Here is a 19,788-nt window from a genome sequence, read left to right as displayed (position 1 = left end):
AAGCAGGTATTAAACATATTAAGCCCACATGTCTGATTTCAAAATAAGTTATTTTCATTGGTCTGATGTAATATTGTATAATATTATAACAATGTATGCAGCTCTGAACATTTATTTTGTAATTATTGAGAAAGTGTCAGGTTTATACAAGATTTGTTGTTTTTGTTAGCTGTAAGTGGGAAAATCATCATAATTGACAGAAATAAAGGTTTTCAAACATTCATCTGTGTAAATTTATAATTCTGGCTCTCACTGCATATCAAACCATCCATTGTTCTTAACCTCTTATGAAAAATAGAATGGAAATAATAAAAAGTTCATTTTCTGTGAAATTTCTGCATGCTTCTATAGGATGCATTTGCAACAGTAATGTCTTGAATGCAATTTTTTTTCATAATCATCAATGGTCTATACAAATCCAACTGACTCTTGAACCCTCAATTCATTGGTGGCAACTCATCTCTGATTACTGATCTCAATGCGTCAGCGGATGTGGAGGCGCCATTTGATAAAGTAGCAAATGTGCTAGTGTTTGGCGCCATCTCGTGTAAGTTACACGCAACTGCAGCACAATACTAAAATGTGAATTTAAAGCGGGTGGTTTGTCTTATCCAATGATCAATGAACGGTTCGTTTCATATATTGGTGACAATTTTTTAAATTAGATACAAAGACTGCAATGGATGAACATGGATGTTGAAGAAGAAGATGTGTATGTTGCTGAAGGTCGATAATCGATCCAGTAAATTTTCTTGTTGTGTTGGACATGGATAAAGCCAAGGGACGTGGATTTGGGAGTTGCTGTAAGTTTGATTCCTGTGGCCTGCAGTTTCTGGTGTTTGACAGTGAGAGACATCAGGTACAATCTCTTCCTGACCAGTGGTTTGTCTGTCAGGAATCTCAATTTGTGTATCCAATGTTTCAGGGATCGACTCTTCTTTTGATCACTTTGAAACATCTTGGCATTTAAAATCTTCATCTAAAAAATGTATATCCAATTGAGGTTCTGCCTCAGGAAGAGATTCCAGAATGTTTTCTTCACACAGTTACCTGACGCTGGTAGAGAACTGTCATAATTTTCAAGGTTTCCAGTGAAAAATGTTAGGTCCACTAAAGCGCCTGGTGCAGGGAACGTTTTCCACAGTATTGGTTTCTTTTTCACCTGCTTGGTCTTTGAATTTTGTTGCTTCCCTTGTTGGCTCAGCGTCTCCTGTAGATTACAGATTGATTGCTTATCGGTGACCAATGGAGGAGTAGAAACCACAGTTTCCTTGGTGTCATTTTCTAAGCAGTCCGCCTGATCACATTGCGTTTCCATCACAGAACTGTGACGTTTTTCAGTGACAGTTTCAGTGGGTGGCTCAGATCTTGAACAGATTGACGATTCGGCATCTTCAACAGAAATCTCTTCATCAGCGGGGTGGCGTGTCGCCAACCAGAAACGAAGAAGCTGAAGCGATTGCTTCTTCTTCTTACCCATCCTAGGTGGCATTATCTCTCCTAGCTCATCCAGTTCAATTTCTGTGAACAATGAAGAATCTTGGTCTCTAGTATTTTCACCATAATTAATCCGATCAACTACTGTGACACTGTGACATCATGTTGTTTTCCTTGTAATTCAAATTCAAAAATACTGGATTGGTCCCAAATGGAAATTAAATGTTATTAATCCAGGTTCTTCAAAAGTGTTCTTGTAGATTGTGATGGTTGTTGGCAGGAAAGGTCTCTTGTAGCAGTTTGCATTACAGCGAGTCTGAATTGTTTACAAGCAGCATGAATAAAACGGTTGCTAGGCAACATTCAACAGGGCAACCATTTCCTAGATTCTTTTGGGCTTAGTTCTGTTCCCTCTGCGTTTCTCAGTTTTTATGCTCAGTAGTCCCACCCAGATGATCCACGTCCCTCAGACTCATCAGGTTTTTGGAAAATCATTCCCTCTGCTTTTGGTTAGTGGGGAGCTGGGAAGATTTTTGTTAATAGTTTTTACATTTGACAAGTTGTTATGATGCGTAACTATAGCAACTATTTTTTTTTTCTCTCCAAGGATTTGGACAACAGACCATTTGGCATTTGGAGATGCAACAGTGAAGCCATCTATAAGAAGGGACAGAGCAGACTGTACATCTTCAGGAAGCTGAAAGGTTTGCAGCAAGATGCTGCAGATCTTCTATAAGTCTGTTGTTGAGAGCATCATCTCTTCATCCATCATCTGCTGGGGCAGCAGCATCAGAGCCACAGACCTAAAAAGGCTCCACAACCTGATAAAGAAGGCTGGTTCTGTTCTAGGGACGACTGTGGAACCGTGGAGATGATGATGCCAAGAAGTATTCTTCATCAAAGCAAGAAAATTATGGACAACACTGATCAACCTCGTCTTCAGGCTGTCTTGGGAAAACAGAGCGTCTTCAGTCAGAGGCTTCTTCAGATTCACTGTAAAACAGTCATCACTATCTACAATAACTTTTTGAAGAATCTGAATTAATGAGTTACAACAGCATTTAATTTCCCTTTGGGATCAATATAGTATTTTTGAATTTGAATTCTATATTTTTAAATGTTTGATTAATATCACAAAATTTCAAATACCATTAAACCTTGTATTCTCAGATAAGTTGAGTAGGAGGCGTCATGAATGTACAGCACAGAGAAGGAGGAAAGTTAAACCATTCCTTTCGTTGTCCATAAAGGGTAAAATGAGATTTTTAGCAAACAAATGGAATGAACTTCAAGTGCTAAAAAGGGCCCAGCCATAATACCATGAATACAGTATTATATGTTTCTATGAGGCATGAAAGTTCATATCACCAACTGCAACATCAGGGATATTTCTTACCTGCGGTCTGGACCATTACTCAGTGGTCCCAAATCTTCTTTCAAATTAAAGTTTACATTTCATTTAAAATCAAAGTCCTAGAGACTGGAGCAAGAGAAGAGAGGTGCAGAATCCGGGTTGCTTCAACTATGCGTGGAGTTTACACCATCAATGATAACTTGGATTGCTATTTTGCTGTTGGTTCAGTTTATTTTTTTTATTTTATTTTTATTTTTTTTTACAACCAGTACAATCAATCCTTAGGTAAGCCCTTGGCCATTGAGAAAGATAACTCTCGATATCGTATGAGAAACGATATTGAGAAACGTTTAAACATTTCTCAATATTGTTTCGCTGGAGGTGTGGACAGTGTTTAAGCTTTAAACTTTACCCAATGGCTAACGTTTGCCCAGGATGTACGTAATGCGCCAGGTGGAGGCTATGAAGCTTACCGGAAATTGCCTGCACTGTAAACAACCATCCCCCACTTCAAAGAGAGAAATGCAGAGCTGAACCAGCAATGGGAACGTGACCAACCCGGAATGAACGGCTTCACACTTCCTCTGTCGCCATTGCTAAAACTACAGGCAGACAGATGCCATAGTTCACAACTTCTCTGTCTGTTTGCTGATTGGCCCATTTGAAATTCTACTGGAGCAGGCATGTCCAAAGTCCGGCCCGGGGGCCAATCATGGCCCGCGGTCAGATTTCATACGGCCCGTAGCTTCGGTCTTATAATGTATTATTTATGGCCCGCCTGCACTGTCAAACAGAATAAATAAATCATAAAACTTGAAACTGTAATTCCTCCTTTCACCAAATGGTGGCAGCACCACTTTAATACTATCAGTCTGCCTTCGTGCAGCGAACCCCTCTCCACTCATTTCTGCCACTGCAAAGAAAACAAGTTAACAGTGAGGGCCGCCGCTTTCAAGAGAGATGGGAATTACAATACTTCTTCACTGAAAATCAAGGCAATTGTGCTTGTCTAATTTGTGAGACGGTTGCCTTGTTTAAGGATTTCAACGTAAAGAGACACTAGCAGACTAAACATGCTAACGCATACAACAAGCTAACAGGAAGTGACCGTGCTGAAAAAGTGAAGCAGCTCCAAGCTGCACTGGCATCACAACAGCAATTCTTCACGCAGGCCTGAGTCAAAAGAAAATACCACCAAAGCAAGCTACGAAGTGGCCATGTTAATAGCTAAACATGGCAAACCTTTTACTGAAGATACTTTTATCAAAGACTGTGTTATGAAAATGGTGGAGAACATTTGCCCTGAGAAGAAGCAAGAATTTGCGAATGTCTCCGTGCCACACGTAATAGTGTGGCACGGAGAGTTGAGGACATGAAATTGAGTATTTTGAACGATAACCGTCTGTCACTATCAACAGTGAAGAGCCAAAAGAACATTTATGCACTTGGATTTATGGCCCTTATTTTTATTAAACTCTTGAGTAAGATTTGGTTATTACTGTTGATGTTATGAACCTGTAGATGTGACACAAACTATTACTTTCTGAAAGATATTCTAAATGACAAGAGCAAAATTAACTTGTTTTAAGATTTAATAATAACAGACAACTTTGCATTACTTATAACTCCTGTTTAAGATGTTCTTGAGGCAAAGATATTTTTAAACTCATGTAAATTTAAGGTATTTCACACAGTTTGTTCAATGTTATCTGACTCTCCAGATATGAAAGAAAAGCAGAATTTGTGTTTTTAGAGTTGTTCTCATCTGCCTGAGTGGCTTATATTTGGTTTTTTTGTCATTTGAAAGATAAAGATAATTGTGACAATGAAAATAGTTTTATAACAGAGTGTATTTGCATGAAACTTTTGTAGTTAAAAAATGTCCGAACAAACTATTGGCCCCCGGGCATCTTCACTTGATCAAATCTGGCCCTCTTTGCAAAAAGTTTGGACACCCCTGTACTGGAGAAATCCATTTCAATGGGGGAAAACCCAGATAGAGCACAGAAGAAAGATTATAGAAGGAATTGTGTAGGTAGACAATGAACAGGCTACAGACAGACTGCCTTCATGCTTCATTGCTGGAGAATTCAATTATTTATTTGCCCTTTGGGATCAACAAAATATTTTTTAATCTAAATTCAAGCCAAAGCAGTCAAATATCGAGAGCTGATATTTGCACTGTACTATATTTTTCAGTTTTTGTTTTTGAACAAATATGTAACATACTGCTTCTGTTGGCTTTTCATTGGCATAATCATATGCATAATCAGCAAACTGGAAATAAACACTAGAAATATATCACCGTGTGTTTTGAGTCAGTGTAATATTAGCTACAGTTTCTTTTTAACTACTGAAATAAATTAATCATTTATTTATTACAAGCTGCATTGGTGCAATTTAAACAGCTTTATTGCCTGAATCGCATCGGCGTTGATATTTCTGACGGAACGTGAACTTACGCGGCTGGGAAGTCACGTGATTCTAGACCAGGTCACGTGACAAAAGGAAATGGGAAACGGCCGTTTGAGAAGTTGAAGTTGCCAGCGGTGGAGCGACCTGTGAAGCTCAGGATGCTCCGCGTTTTATGGCTGTTCGCCGCCCTGGACGCGGCGCTACCGCTGGACACAGGCATGCTGTTTCCGCGGGAGTCCTCCTCCAGAGAGCGGAAGGAGCTGAACGGGCTTTGGGCTTTCAGGGCTGACGGGTCACCCAACAGGAACCAGGGCTTCGAGAGCGCTTGGTACAAAAGTCGACTGGCTGAGGTGAGTGGGCTTGCAGAAGCGAAGCGAGTCAAACTGACCGTAATAAGGTACAAGTATAAGTGTAAGATACTGAAATACTCTGCATACCATAAACTAACCCAACCAATCACAGCGTTTATTACGAATTGTGGTAAATGTTGCACAACTTTTGCGTCCACGTCCATAAAATTTAGTTTGGAAAATGTCGCCTGTCTTCCATGCGCCTACTGCATTTTGCGGCTTAAAATGATAGCCAACTAGTTTTTAAATATATATTGATTGATTTATTTTTTTTAAATGCTGGTTTTACCTGATTTTATTTTTCACGTCAAATTGATTTTCCACTACAGAATGACACTAAAAATTTTATTTATTTATTCCCATAATTTTAACAATCCACAAAACCAGTGTGGGTTTTGTTTATCCTAGAGCTCAATGCACACTGCCTTGTTTTAGGCACTTCCCTGCTTCAGCACACATGAATTCAATTGATGGCTTATTAACAGTCTTTTTGCTGAACTGCAATCATCTGACTGGGGCGTGTTGAAGCAAAGGAACATCTAAAACATGCAGGTCAGTGTGCAGGGTGAGGGCCAGGGTTGGGGAAACGCTACACTAAACGCATTCATCCTCTCTTCTGCAAATATTTTAAGTTTTTCTTCACTTTAAAACCTAAAAATGTATTTTTTTTTTTAAAAAGAGCTCTTTTGAAAATTATAAATTTCTCAAAGTTGATATTCATACAACAAGCAGGTCTGGGGAAGCATGTAAAGCAAACAAAACTGGTCCAAGTCCAAAACCCTTTGGAACACAAGAACTGTATTGGTATTTATACAAAAGATGTTATACACACGAAGAAACTGGAATCTGTCAAATAAATGACAATAAAATAATAATTTTTTAAAAAGCCTTTATTCCTAATAATATAAATAATAAAAGGTGGGACACTCAAACAAGTCAATATTGAAAATGTATTTGAGGATAAATATTGCATTTAAGGCAACACTATTCATACATCCCACAAGCTTGGAATGTATGAATAGTCAGTGGGATGGAGCGACAAAAGGTACCACTAGTTACAAATAGGCTACTAAAAACCTTTCAGTTTTCTGCCTCTTGATTTCCACTTTTAAAGCTTAAGGGTGCACAAAAGAGTAATGCCAATATAAGTATTTAACTTTTTAAAGTTGAAACTTTGATGGTTCCTGTGTTAGAGCGTGAGAAATCAGGTGGGCATTCATGGAGTAAAAATAGGTTATTAGGAAATACAGGAAACTGTTCTGTTTTTATATATATATATATATTCTTTGTCAATATTTATAGGATTGTTGCAGTTGTGCGTAGTGTTGAGGGCTATTCTGATCAGTGACATGCTTAATCAGATTATTTCAAAAGGACACAAATATACCACTGATGGTAGGATCATAGTTCACAACCCTAAAAATGCAGGTCTTGTCAGATTGTGGTTTTCTTGACTTATAGTTTCTTCCATAAAGTCCAGTGAATCACAGATTCCAAGCAGTTTGACTCACCCACTGCACTAGAGGTGAAAATATTTAATATTGGCACCAAAATTATTTGAATCTAATTTTGATCGGTGCAAATGTACTTTTTAGAAATCCACTAAAAGCAACATTTGCCGTGTATGTTGTTCCAGACTGGCCCTGTGATCGACATGCCGGTTCCTGCCAGCTACAATGACATCACTCAAGACCCCACACTGAGAGATTTCATTGGCTGGGTGTGGTATGAGCGCGAGGTGACAGTGCCCACCCGCTGGATCACTGATGACGGCCTGCGAGTGGTCCTCAGAGTGGGGAGCGCTCACTATTACTCCGTAGTGGTGAGTCTTTCTCAGCAACAAAGAGCCAGGGACTTAGAAAAACAGGGGCAATGAATTTGCATTGGAAGTTTTTAGATTAGTTTTTAACTAGCTTCTATATATCCACCAGTGGGTGAATGGTGTGAAGGTGACTGAACACGAAGGCGGCCATCTGCCGTTTGAGGCAGAAATAGGCACCTTACTCCGTAAAGACCCAACCATGCCCTGCAGGATCACCATCGCTGTGAACAACACTCTGAATCTGCACACACTACCGCCAGGCACCATCCAGTACATGACTGACCGTACGAGGTAAACTCCTCTGTCTCTCCTCTGTTGTTAGCCTCTCATCTCTGCAGTGATCTTTCACATTCAAATCCTTGGTTAACGCCAAACTTCGGTTTCTCTTATGAATCACCTTGAATGGTTTTGCTAATAAGACTCTTTGATCCACAGGTATCCTGCTGGGTTCTTTGTTCAGAACTACAATTTTGATTTCTTCAACTATGCCGGAATACATCGTCCTGTTCTGTTGTATACCACTCCTAAAGCCTATGTGGATGACATCACCGTTGTTACAGATTTCTTGGACAACACAGGTAAGCTGCGGGTCGAGAGTCTTGGGATTCACTCACACCATCCTTTTTTAGTCCACTTTAATAAAAGTCGAGTTGGTTTACCTAGAAAGTCTGGTTTATTTGGGGAGATAGAAATGCACAAACTCTGGCCTCCTTTAAAATCTAGATCTTGGTTTGGTTGAAGTGAACTCTGGTGCGGTTTGAATGCATATTTGAATACCATTCAGACCAGTGACCACTCCAAAACCAGGAAGCGAACTACAGCGCAAGGTTTCCTGGGTAAATGCAAACAAAACAAACATAAAAATGGTCTCTTACCAAAGACAAAAAGACCAGGATTTTTACACTGCAAAAAACACAAAATCTTACCAAGTTTTTATGGTCTAGTTTTTAGTGCAAGTATATTAATACACTTGAAATGAGACAAAACTAACTTACATGTAACTATTCAGCAAGATTAAGTAGTAGACGCTTAAGTAAAAAAATCCTTAACAATAATTTTAAAAGTACTAGTTACACTGGTAAAGTTTTTCACTTAAAATGAGACATTTTTCCCATTTTGGAAGTAAAAAAACGTCTGTTAGCAGAACTAGTTCTTTTTTTATCAATATCAAGCAGTTAATGACTTAAAACAAGCTCCTGTATCTTGGTAAACGTGTGTAAGCTAGTTTTGTCTTCAAGTTCAAGATATTTGCCCTAGAAACTATAACAAAAATACCTGGTAAGATTTTGTTTTTGCAGTGTGCAACCACTAAAATCTTGCTACTTCATCTTTGTTTTACACTTTCTAAAGAAGGAAGTTGCGCTCAGTGTCGTCTTCAGAGATTTTCATGTGGTTTCCTTGGTGGTTCTTGGTGCAGCGCCACCACAGGTGAGGGCGGGGTGGAGCTGGTTTTTCACAGTTGAGGTTCTTTTGACGCAGTGCAGTGTGAAAACAAACTGCAGCAGCTGAAAATGTAGCAAATATCGCAATTTTGGTCCCCAATTGAACTGAGTCGACTTCACGTGTGATGCTGTGGATATTATCAACATCAAATGACAGAGAGCTGTAATAAAAGCAACAAGTTTATGACGTTATCTTTGTGGTGTTTCCTCTGGATTCCAGGGTTGGTCAGATATGGTGTGTCAGTCAAAGGAACAACCTCCGCTGCTATGAAGGTGACTTTAATTGACAAAGGAGGCCACTGCGTTGTTTCCTCCAATGAGGCTTCTGGAGTGCTCAAAGTGCCAAATGTCAACCTGTGGTGGCCGTACTTGATGCACCAAAACCCGGGTTATCTTTACTCGTTAGAGGTGAGTCATGCTTCAATCTAAATTATTTACTTTCCGATGTGGATCACATGAGGGATGCCACCAGGGAAGTGAAACTTGGAAAGTAAGCGGATTAGTAAAGAATCTCTTTTTTAAAATCCGTTATTGCCGTGAAGGGCATCTGAGTTGATGCATTTTCCAGTGTTTCCTTCTGAAATGATCGAGACTACGTGTTTTGGGGTTATTTTAAAGCCAGTTTTGGTCAATAAGGTCAAAATGTAAGTCAAGGAAGTGCTGTGGAGCACTCTGCTCCTTTTTAGGAATTAAAATGAAAGATTTTCATAAAATAAAATCTACAGATTATATTTGATGAGATAATGGCAGCCATCTCTGGATCACTTTCCTGTCCAGGTTCGCCTGAAGGCTACTGATGAGAGCTCAACGTATGAGGATGTTTATACTCTACCAGTTGGCATCCGCACAGTTAACGTCAGCAGCACCCAATTCTTCATCAACAACAAGCCGTTCTATTTCCATGGAGTCAATAAGCATGAAGATGCTGACGTAAGTACCAGAGAGAAGCTAAATACTGACTGAGGACTTATTCTCTCAGTTGGTGTTGAGTTTAAATGCATTGCCTTGAACTTTCATATTTGGTAGAAGAACTCGTTTTGTATGTGACAGACCAACAGAATATGGCTCATAACTTTATTTTAGAAGGCAAACGACAGTGTCAAATTCAAGGCCTGTGGGCCAAATCCGGCCCGCCATATCCATTTCTGTGGCCATCTAGACCTCACAGGAGCTTTAAGAAAACAGTTGGGCTTAAATATTGATCAGTCAGATCAGTTTATTTTTATAGGACCAAATTACTTTTTATCACAACCGAGATTTTATATCTGCTTAATCTTAAGGAGTACAAATCAAATTCCGAGAAAACTGAGGCCTTTGGAGAACATTAATGATCTTGATGTGGCCCAAAATAAAAATGACACCGCTGTCCAAACTCTGAACAGCTCATAGACCCATAGTACTCGACCTATTTCCTCTGTCTTTCATGTCGTAGCCGTTTCTCTGCTGCAGCACATCTGATTTTAATGATTGCATTATCTCCTAAGCATGCCATCAGGTTCTATAGATCTGTTTATTGAACTGGGTGAGGACGGTGAGCACTGAGGACCGGGGTTGAGAACCGTTGTCTTGGAGCTCTGTTCAGAAAGTTGTGGTTGTAACTAGGGGTTGAACCAATTAGTCGACTAGTCGACTCTAGGACGTCTCGCGAGTTTTTACATTTCATGTCGACTAGTCGCAGTCATGTGATTGCCGCTGGTGACAGCCTGTGCTGATCTGACAGCACAGTATACGTCACAAGACACAAGAAAAATAAGTTTATTTTTATTATCTGCAATATTTGCAGTGAAAATAGCTAATAAAGCCTCCAAGTAGTTGTGAAGGGTTTTTGCGCTTACGTCACTATGACGTCACCGCGACTAGTCGACATTGACTCGACTATTATCATGATGTAGTCGACCTTAAAAAATATGTAGTCGTTCAACCCCTAGTTGTAACATTACAGAACATCAAATGTATACCTTGCTACATTTTCATGGACTGGGAATGTCAGATCAAATCATTTTGAGCCGGTCCTGCCTTGTGTTGTAGATCCGAGGGAAAGGTTTGGACTGGCCCCTAATCGTCAAGGACTTTAACCTGATGAAGTGGTTGGGGGCCAACTCGTTCCGCACCAGCCACTACCCCTACGCCGAGGAGATTCTGCAGATGTGTGACCGCCATGGCATTGTGGTGATCGATGAGAGCCCAGGGGTCGGCATTAAAGACATGTAAGATCTGACAGGATGTTGTTTCATCCAATCAAAAACCAGCTAGTTAGTTTTTAGTTGGTTGGTTCAATGTGTGGGACTTATGTCTTCAAATGGAGGGTCCACCTTTCTAATGGAGTTACACAATGATGTGAGCAGGTATTTATGTTGGGTTTAAAGTAGGACTTGGCAATAAATAACGATATATAGACACGTGATCAACATGCGTAGATGTCTGATAGAATTTTCAATAATTTCATTGAACTCTGATCCAGAGCCACATGGCATTCTGGGGGATGTAGGCAGAGGAAAGGCTTTGGGCGCTCAACCTTTCACGGCTAGCTAAGCTAGGTTAGTGGCATCAACCAACTCACTCACTTTTTGGTTGCTTAAAAACAAAAAACTGGAAAAGAGAAAAGGTTTCACCACCAGTTTGGCAGCATTTCAGATTTTTGATACAAAAAACGAATCAATTATTGATATTGACTGATATGAAACGGTTGTATCGTCATGTTTTTCAGCCGTATCGTCCAGTCCCAGTTTAAAGGTCACATTTCACCCTGTTGTCGTGAAAGTTGTGGCACAGAAAAATGAGGTTCTAGTGTTTTGTTTTTCAAACAAAAATGGTTATGTTTACATTTTAAGATGGCTGTACAGTAGCAGGAAGTGCAGTTAGTATTAAAACTATAGAATGTCGCCTCCACTGTCCTTTGTTGGGAAGAAAACAAAATGAACAGCTGACATAATTCTATAGAAAATACTTCTTATTGTCCACAGATTTTGTGCTGCTTCTGATTTTAATTTCAACTGCCCCAGCTAGCTAAAATGACAAACTTTGACGTCTGTAGAAATGTCTGCTTAAAAATGATCATGATTTATTTCTTCTATTGTGAGTATATCAACCAGATCTCTGTCATGTTTCTTTATCATTACAAAATGTGTTTAATCTGACATTCAGGGTTTTTATTTTTATTTTTTGTCTTTTTGGTGTACAAAAGGAGAGGAAAACGTTGAATTGCACACTTTAGCAAAGGTTTTCTTGTGACCACATAGAAAAGTGACCTTATTTTATGGAAACACCATAAATGCAATTTTTTATTTTTATTTTTTTCTCCCTGACCTTAGTGGACTTTTGATAGTTTTCCGCACATTTGTGATCCCTCAAATGTTGCTCCTATGCTTTTTCCACCACAGTCGCAGTTTTGGAAACGCCTCCCTGACCCACCACCTCGCTGTTATGGATGAGCTGGTACGGCGGGACAAGAACCATCCCTCCGTGGTCATGTGGTCTGTAGCCAATGAGCCCGCTGCAGAGATGCCCCCTGCTGAGAACTACTTCAAGTAAGTTATTGTGGCGTTATGGTTTTGTTTTACTCTGAACTTTTACTTTACTTTATTCACTCAATTTTTACAAGTTTCAAATTAATTCAGAATTAATTTATTCTCTTAGCGCTTACTCTACACATGTGAAAATGAAGCAGGAAGAAGAAAAGCGTATTGTATAAACTTGCCCCATTGACAATAACTACAAAATATATGTTCATGGCCATACACATTTGATTAACTGTGAGTTGCAAATAATATATCATTAAAAATGCACTAAAAGAGGGCAAAATGTATTCCAAAGGGCAGATGGGGAAGCGAGGGCAACAGTGGGTCTTTGGTTTGTAGAGAATATTTACTGCTGCTATAAATAAAAATGTAAATATTGCTTCATCTGTATATATATATTTTTTAATATAAGAGTTGTTTGAATTTTGCCTTAACGGATTTCCTTTTTGGTTGCACTACTTCATAGCTCCTTGTGGAGGTGCTAAGTGCATCAGTTAAAGAAACTTGACTGGAAGGTGTAAACCAGAAAAGGAGTTGATGGGGAAAAATGATTGAAACATTTACTGATGCCACGTTTTCTAACACTACTTGATGAACATAGAGAGAAGTCCCTGAGTTTGTCAAGAAGTATGAAATGCGGGAAAAATTAAGCAGAAAATTAAGGTGTATTAGTTTGGCCTCGACTAGTGGAGAACTGTCGGTTTGCCCTTGAGCTGTAATGTGGGGAATCCTGTCAGGCTGGTTACGAAGCCGCCGCAAACAGCTGGAGCTCAGGGCTCACCTGAGACCGCGGAGACCCACCCATCCAATCACTGCCTCCATCAGACGAACTGTGATGTAGGAGGAACAAAATCGTCTCACGCTTCTACTGGCACAGGCATGCATGATTACTATAAAGTTTAAAGCTGACTTCAGCAGATTTCTGTCCCTCAGTGTGATGATGTAATCATCCATCTGCGATGTGGCTCAATCCCCTGACGACTCGCTTGCAAAATGGCTCACTCCAGTTTGTTTTTTTTTCCCCCTGCAGGACGCTGATAATGCACACCAAAGTTCTGGACCCTACCCGTCCCGTAACCTACATCACAGACAGTAACTTCTCACGGGACAAAGGAGTGAGTCCGTCTTCATCTCACTGCTGACAGTATTAAAAAAAAAAAAAAAAAAAAAGTTAATACACTTTGTTTATGTGAAGTCTGGCAACTTTCAATGCAAAAAGACAAAACCTTACCAAGTATTTTTGGTCTAGTTTCTCATGCAAATATCTGAGTGCACTTGAAATAAGACAAAATGAACTTAAAAGTAACTTTTCAGCAATATATAGGAGCTTGTTTAAAGTCAATAATTCCTTAAAGCTTCAGTATGTAACTCTTACAAAGTGTTTTTCCATATTTATTAAAGCTGTCACAATGTTTTGACAATATAGTAGAGACAAAAAATCTGTGAAAAATTGAGCTCCTCCACCTTTTCCCAGTGCTACTATGGCAGTCTGAAAAATTGCACCACTCCCAGTTTAAAACAACCAACCAGAGGAACGTCTTGGCGCCGTAAATCAACCTCCTGTACGCTGCGCAAAGTGCTAATGATGGAAATCCAACTCTCCATTACAGGAAGAGGTTTCCTGCCATAATCTGTGGCTATGCTAATTAGCATTAGCATTCTTGACAGGCTATGCTGTGGTGGACCAGTTGTAGCTCAGCTTAGCAAAGGGGTTGGGGATTGACAGCACTAAGACCCTCCTCCTTATAAAAGTTGTATATTGCAGCTATAAAATTAATGGAAGAAGTCCTACTTTCACTGGCAGATTATTTTACTTAGCCCATACTTAGAAATAATCTGCCAGTGGCACTAATGCTTTTTAAAAACTTTTTATGTCAAATATTGATTTAAAAAAAGCTTGGATACCTTGCTGAAACGTTACTTGCAAGTTAGTTTCATCTTATTTCAAGTATAAATATGTTTGCATTTGATTATCGTTCATCTCAATAATTTGTGGGACAATTTATCATCCAGCAAAGTTTATAATTGTGACATTAGATTAGTTAGATCAACCTCCTTAGGATCAACCAACCCTTAGTGCTGTTATTCCAGAACAATCAATGATTGAATTCTATGGAAGTACGTAGAAAAATATATACTTTTAATTTAAGAATCCTGACTGTGTGTGAGGTTATTTTATTTTTGTATTTATTTTATTAAACATTAATTTGCTCCGCCTCTAGGCTCCCTTTGTGGACGTCATCTGTGTGAACAGCTACTTCTCCTGGTACCACGACCCCGGCCACTTGGAGGTCATCCCTGTCCAGCTCAACACTCAGTTTGAGGACTGGTACGGAAAGTACAAGAAGCCCATCATCCAGAGCGAGTATGGAGCTGATGTCGTGCCAGGGCTTCATAATGTGAGGAGCTACACCCACAGGGCATTAATGGCATCTTTTCTGACCTTTTTATTTATGCATTTTAACACTTTTAGTCCTTTTTTTTGTTTGTTTTTTTACTGCAACCCTATTAAAAATAATGTGGAATTCTTAAAGGCTTCGATGCTTGAAAACCAACACATTTAAACATATTTGACCCAGTACAAGTTGGATCCTGCGGATTAGAAACTTTTTCCAGACTTTACTTTGGTTTTTTTTATTTTAAATTAGGCACAACTAATTTGATCTGAAAAACAAGCGTAAGCACATAATTAAAAGCCCAACTGTATTATGCCATTCCTACCCATTAAATATGTAATCTTTCGTATTTTTGAGAGGTCTGCTAAGGATTTGGCCTTTTTCATCACCATAGTATGATGATATTTGAGTCATGCGGTCATATTTCTGTTCAGGATCCCCCGGTGATGTTCACTGAGGAGTATCAGAAAGTGGTCCTGCAGCAGTACCACAGTGTGTTCGACCAGAAAAGGAAGAAGTACGTCATTGGCGAGCTCATCTGGAACTTCGCTGACTTCATGACTACACAAGGTGAACCAGAGCTGCTCGCTTTCTCTCTCGGCATTGTTCATATCCTGTTGATCAGAAAAGCCCCAGCCAGAATTATTTGAGGCCACTTTGTTTTTCGTAAAATTTTTACTTGCCAATACTGATTTTTAATTAGATTTTAGCAAAATATAATGGCTTTTAAAACTTTTTCTCCTTGCCTGTCTGCCATGTGTGGCCATTATTTATATTGGGAGCAAAGGGAACATTGTGCAAGAGCAGCTGCTGTAAAACAAGGTTTGTTTGTACTTTAGTTTAGTCTCCAACGGGTGCCAACATTTCTAAATCCATCCTGTTCTTGGATGGATGAGTGTTGGCAGTTCAGAGCGTTTTTTCTGTCCAGCCTTCTTTTTGTCTGCTTGATTGAAGTGCAGACGCGTCTCGTTATGACGTAGACAACCGTTTCAATTTTTGGTTCTTCCTTGGATTTTACCAATACTGAAAGTAGCTAACCTGGAGTCTCCACTCAATAACATCCACACTGAAGAGCGTTACTGTTAAGATTACGTTGTAGTTGGAGGGTCATCTGAAGAATTTTGTTCAGATGAGTTCAAGGTGCATCTCCAATTTTTTTATTTTTGTCATTTTAAAGATACATTTCTACAAATGAGGATCTGGGCTTGTAGCCTTGATACAGAGGCTATAGTTGAAGTTTTTATGCATGCTATTTGCTTCATACACACGAATGCTAATATTTTTATTAAAGTCTTGTCCAATATTTCTGACCTTTGTGTTTGCAGGGATCACGCGTGTGGTGGGGAACAAAAAGGGGGTCTTTACTCGGCAAAGGCAACCCAAAGCTGCTGCATTCATCCTCAAGGAGAGATACTGGAGACTGGCAAATGAAACTGGCGCCCTGCCCCTCTGGACTAAGTATCCCTGCCCACTGTGAGTGACCAACGCAAGCGTTTAGCCCCTCAGGACAACTGGAGCTGTATGGAAAATTATGTCTAATCAAAATGACATCAAGGTCTGCTTCTAATTAAACCATCCTTTTTGTGTTTTTTTTCACCAGCATGTCTGTGATTATATAAACTGTTGTATTTCTGAATATCTTTATTGAGTTTTCTTTAAAGAAAACAAAACAAGAACAGAAACAAAGAAATGCCAGATACGACAATAAGACAGTTTTCAGTTCCCCTTATTAGCTGCTGGCACTAGACTGACTTGCAGGCAGGAATTATGAGGGAGAAAAATAAACAGTGACAGTAATCACAAAAACATAGGAAAGCCTTAAAATGTGCTTTAAATAAGATTTGATTAGAACATTTTCAGAGGAGAGTAGAACAGGCAAAGCTGCCTTCATGTTTACGTCCAAAGACATTGAAGACACTGGACAGATCCTCCAACATGCTCAGCCAGTAACGCTGTGTTTTCACACATATCCAGAAAAAATGAAAGTCTGTGACTTGATGCAACATTTTATTACATATAAAATATTGCACCATGTAATGACATTTACATGACGCAATATGCAAATATTGCACCATGTAAATGTGATGCAATATTATCCTGATTATATTCATGTAAATTTGTTGCAATTTGGTGCTGTATTAAAAAACTTAATCGACAGCTTCACGCTTGCAGTCACGGCTTGGGTTTTGTAATATGCAAGCGACGCAGGATTTTTATATAGAACAGAGGTGGCTCAATTACAGAAGGAAGTAGTCATGGCGTTGGTCCAGATTTACCCCAGTCTGAGTCATCAGTGCTGATATAAGATTTCTCTCAAATTTCAGTGCTTTGTACATTATTGGGTAAAAGTTGAGACTTTGTATAAAACAGAAATAAAGCATTTTCTATATGTAATTGGGGCTGTACAATTAATTTATTGTTGCCAGAGTTGTTGAGCTGTCTATCAAATATCAGCTGGAGATAATTTTAGCTTTGTAGCGCTAAGATCAAACCTTACGTGTGTGTAAAACAGATGGGACCATTAAACCGTCTTCAGCATAAAGAAACAACAACTGGCTCTCCACTACTCTGATGCAAATGACTGACATTTAGACCCAGAAGTTCACTGAAGGCAATCTGGTCCTCAATGATAATGCTGGCCAGTATTTACTCCCCTCAGTGTATAGATTTTTGAAAAGGGATTTTTATTTTATTTTTTTTCTATTTTGGCTTAATTAACTGGGTCTGAATAAAATACAATAATTGCAGCACTTTCACTTTTTTCAGCTTTAGAGAGGGATTGGTATTCCCTCCTGTAAACTTGGAAGGATTTTGTTTTCTGAAGGTTGAGTAAACCAGAACAAAAGTTTGACAAAACTCCTTGGAAAATTCACATTTAAATCCAGCAGAAGCTGCCGCTCCAAGAGCATTTAAGCGCCTGTTAAGCGTTTCTTCTAATGAGCTTCTGAAAAGAGTGTGTTCACTAATATTACATTTTGCAGGTCATTTTAGCTCATGTAAACTAGAACAAAAACTTATACATAGGATGGACGGGATCAAGAACTTAATCTGAAATGAAATGAACGGGAAAATACCTGGCGTATTTGGTCTAGAGTTCTTCACAGTATTGTCACATGACTCAAACCGTGTTTGCTTTGCAAATCTAAGAAAATGTTGTGAAGTAGCAACGTATTTGGAGAAGCACAAGTCACAGTTGCCTAAGCAAATCAAGGCTGAGTTTAGACATGTTACTCTGAATCATGCAGACTAGATTCAATGGGTCTAAATTGCTCTTATTAGTTACACTTCAATTTGTTTTTTTTAAGGATCTAAGAAAAATGTCTTCGGCTTTGTTGTTGTTCCCATTCCATTTGTACTAAAACCTTCTTCAAATTGAGATTCAGTTGTGGGGGTTTTTTTTGTAGTTTTTTTTTTTTCCTACATCAACCATAGGTCAGTTTCATGATCTGACTGTAGCTTTGCTTATTTTTCATCTGTCTGTATTCAGGGAATAAACTATCAGATCATTTCCATCAATATTTTTCTAATCGGTTTTATTGCTGGACAAATGAATTATTGGTTCCTTTTTAGGTATTCTGATGTGTAACGATGATAAAAGGTGGGACATGATTTCTGTTGGAATATGCCAGTCTGACTTTATACAACCAATGTCATGTTACTATCTAAGGGAAAATCTGAATGTGATGTTTTTCAACAAATTGAGGGGAAAGAAGTTTATATCTGAATCACTGCAATAAAGACGATATAATGACACTACATTTATCTCTCAGGTTCTGTCCTTTGTTTTCTTCTACAGCTAAAATGCTGAAGTCTGGCTAAATGTTTGCATGATGCTTAACAAGAGTGACGTGACTGTTGATAGTGGCGTGATCACGGTCATTATCAGTGTATCTACCCTCATCTGATCTCTGACCTTTGTGTTAAAAGTTCCACCAATGCAGAGCAAATATTATTCCTTTCTAACTTTGACAGCAGCCGTTTAAACTCGTACGTTTTGCTTATGAAACTATTTCCAAATCATTCCATGTAACATTTTTTTTTCCTAAGTCCACAGTGATGTTTCACACAGCTGAAGTTTTGCTACATTGCATCAAATAACGGGAAACATTTGTTTCTTTCACAAACCCAATAACACCCTGAAACGAATGTTAAATGTTTCCAAAGTTGAATTAAAAATAGAAGAAATGAACAAAATCTCAAGTTGGAATACAGTCATGTCAACAAGTAGGAACCTGGTTAAAACAGTATCATCAATCTTAAAGATATATACTTTTTGAAAATGAAGATTTTTCCAAAGAAATGACAAACTCGAGGCTCAACCTTCTTACAAGGCACGGCCAAATTTAGCAGGTTTCTCTCCCAGTTTTATTTTTTTAGTGGTGAAAGATGGATGTACATATTAGAGTTGACTAACATTTCTAAATAAGTGAATGAAAATTAAGGTAGAATAATGTTGATCAACCAGCAACATGGTAAAAGTTTCAAAACATTTGAAATGTTCCATATGTTCCTCCTTTGCCAAGTTTTTTTTTTTGAATGCTAGAGAATATTTGTTTTTCTCGCCTTCGGAATGCAATGACGCAGTGTGACGCCTTTTCTACCTTTTACTCCAAACTGCTGGTCAGATGGCTGAAATGTGATGTGGATACAACACATTTTACTCACATGACAGTGGCATCCTCAAGGGGTGGGCCGGGGGGGGGGCATGGCCCATTGTTGGAAAATGTTGCCCACAGCATAGATGTACAAATCAAACTGATTTATAAAATAAAACGTAAAGTTAAAAATGTATTTCCTGGGGGGCGCTACTGACAAAAATTAGAAATGTAGAGATTTTTGAAAATTTGTGGATTTGAAATGTCTTTTCAAAAAGTAAAAAATACTTTTAAATGATCTAAAATGCTTCTAAAGCTACATTTGTGGCTTTATTAACGGCATATTTGGTAACCAGCTGACTGTAGGTTGGGGTTTCACAGCAGGTAGCCTGACTAGGTAGGCAGCTAATATTCTGCGCAAGAGGTACATTTACTTAAAGCGTGACATCATTCTACATC

The 19,788-nt window shown here is 38.8% G+C and overlaps 1 protein-coding gene across 1 annotated transcript; it reads left to right on the top strand.

Moving 5' to 3' along the window:
* The first annotated feature begins 5,287 nt into the window (after positions 1 to 5,287).
* On the top strand, positions 5,288 to 18,492 carry gusb (glucuronidase, beta). The gene is made up of 13 exons (XM_032576826.1): positions 5,288 to 5,556; positions 7,193 to 7,378; positions 7,488 to 7,669; positions 7,814 to 7,956; positions 9,041 to 9,228; positions 9,598 to 9,750; positions 10,849 to 11,027; positions 12,201 to 12,347; positions 13,369 to 13,453; positions 14,561 to 14,737; positions 15,169 to 15,304; positions 16,060 to 16,289; positions 16,510 to 18,492. Exons 1-12 carry the CDS (start codon positions 5,365 to 5,367, stop codon positions 16,209 to 16,211), a joined length of 1,920 nt encoding a protein of 639 aa, XP_032432717.1. The 5' UTR covers positions 5,288 to 5,364; the 3' UTR covers positions 16,212 to 16,289; positions 16,510 to 18,492.
* Positions 18,493 to 19,788: the final 1,296 nt, after the last annotated feature.

This window comes from Xiphophorus hellerii, chromosome 11 (assembly GCF_003331165.1).
Source record: "Xiphophorus hellerii strain 12219 chromosome 11, Xiphophorus_hellerii-4.1, whole genome shotgun sequence".
Lineage (NCBI taxonomy): Eukaryota > Metazoa > Chordata > Actinopteri > Cyprinodontiformes > Poeciliidae > Xiphophorus > Xiphophorus hellerii.
Note: the sequence above shows the minus strand (reverse complement) of the source record. Positions and strands in the feature narration are given on the sequence as shown.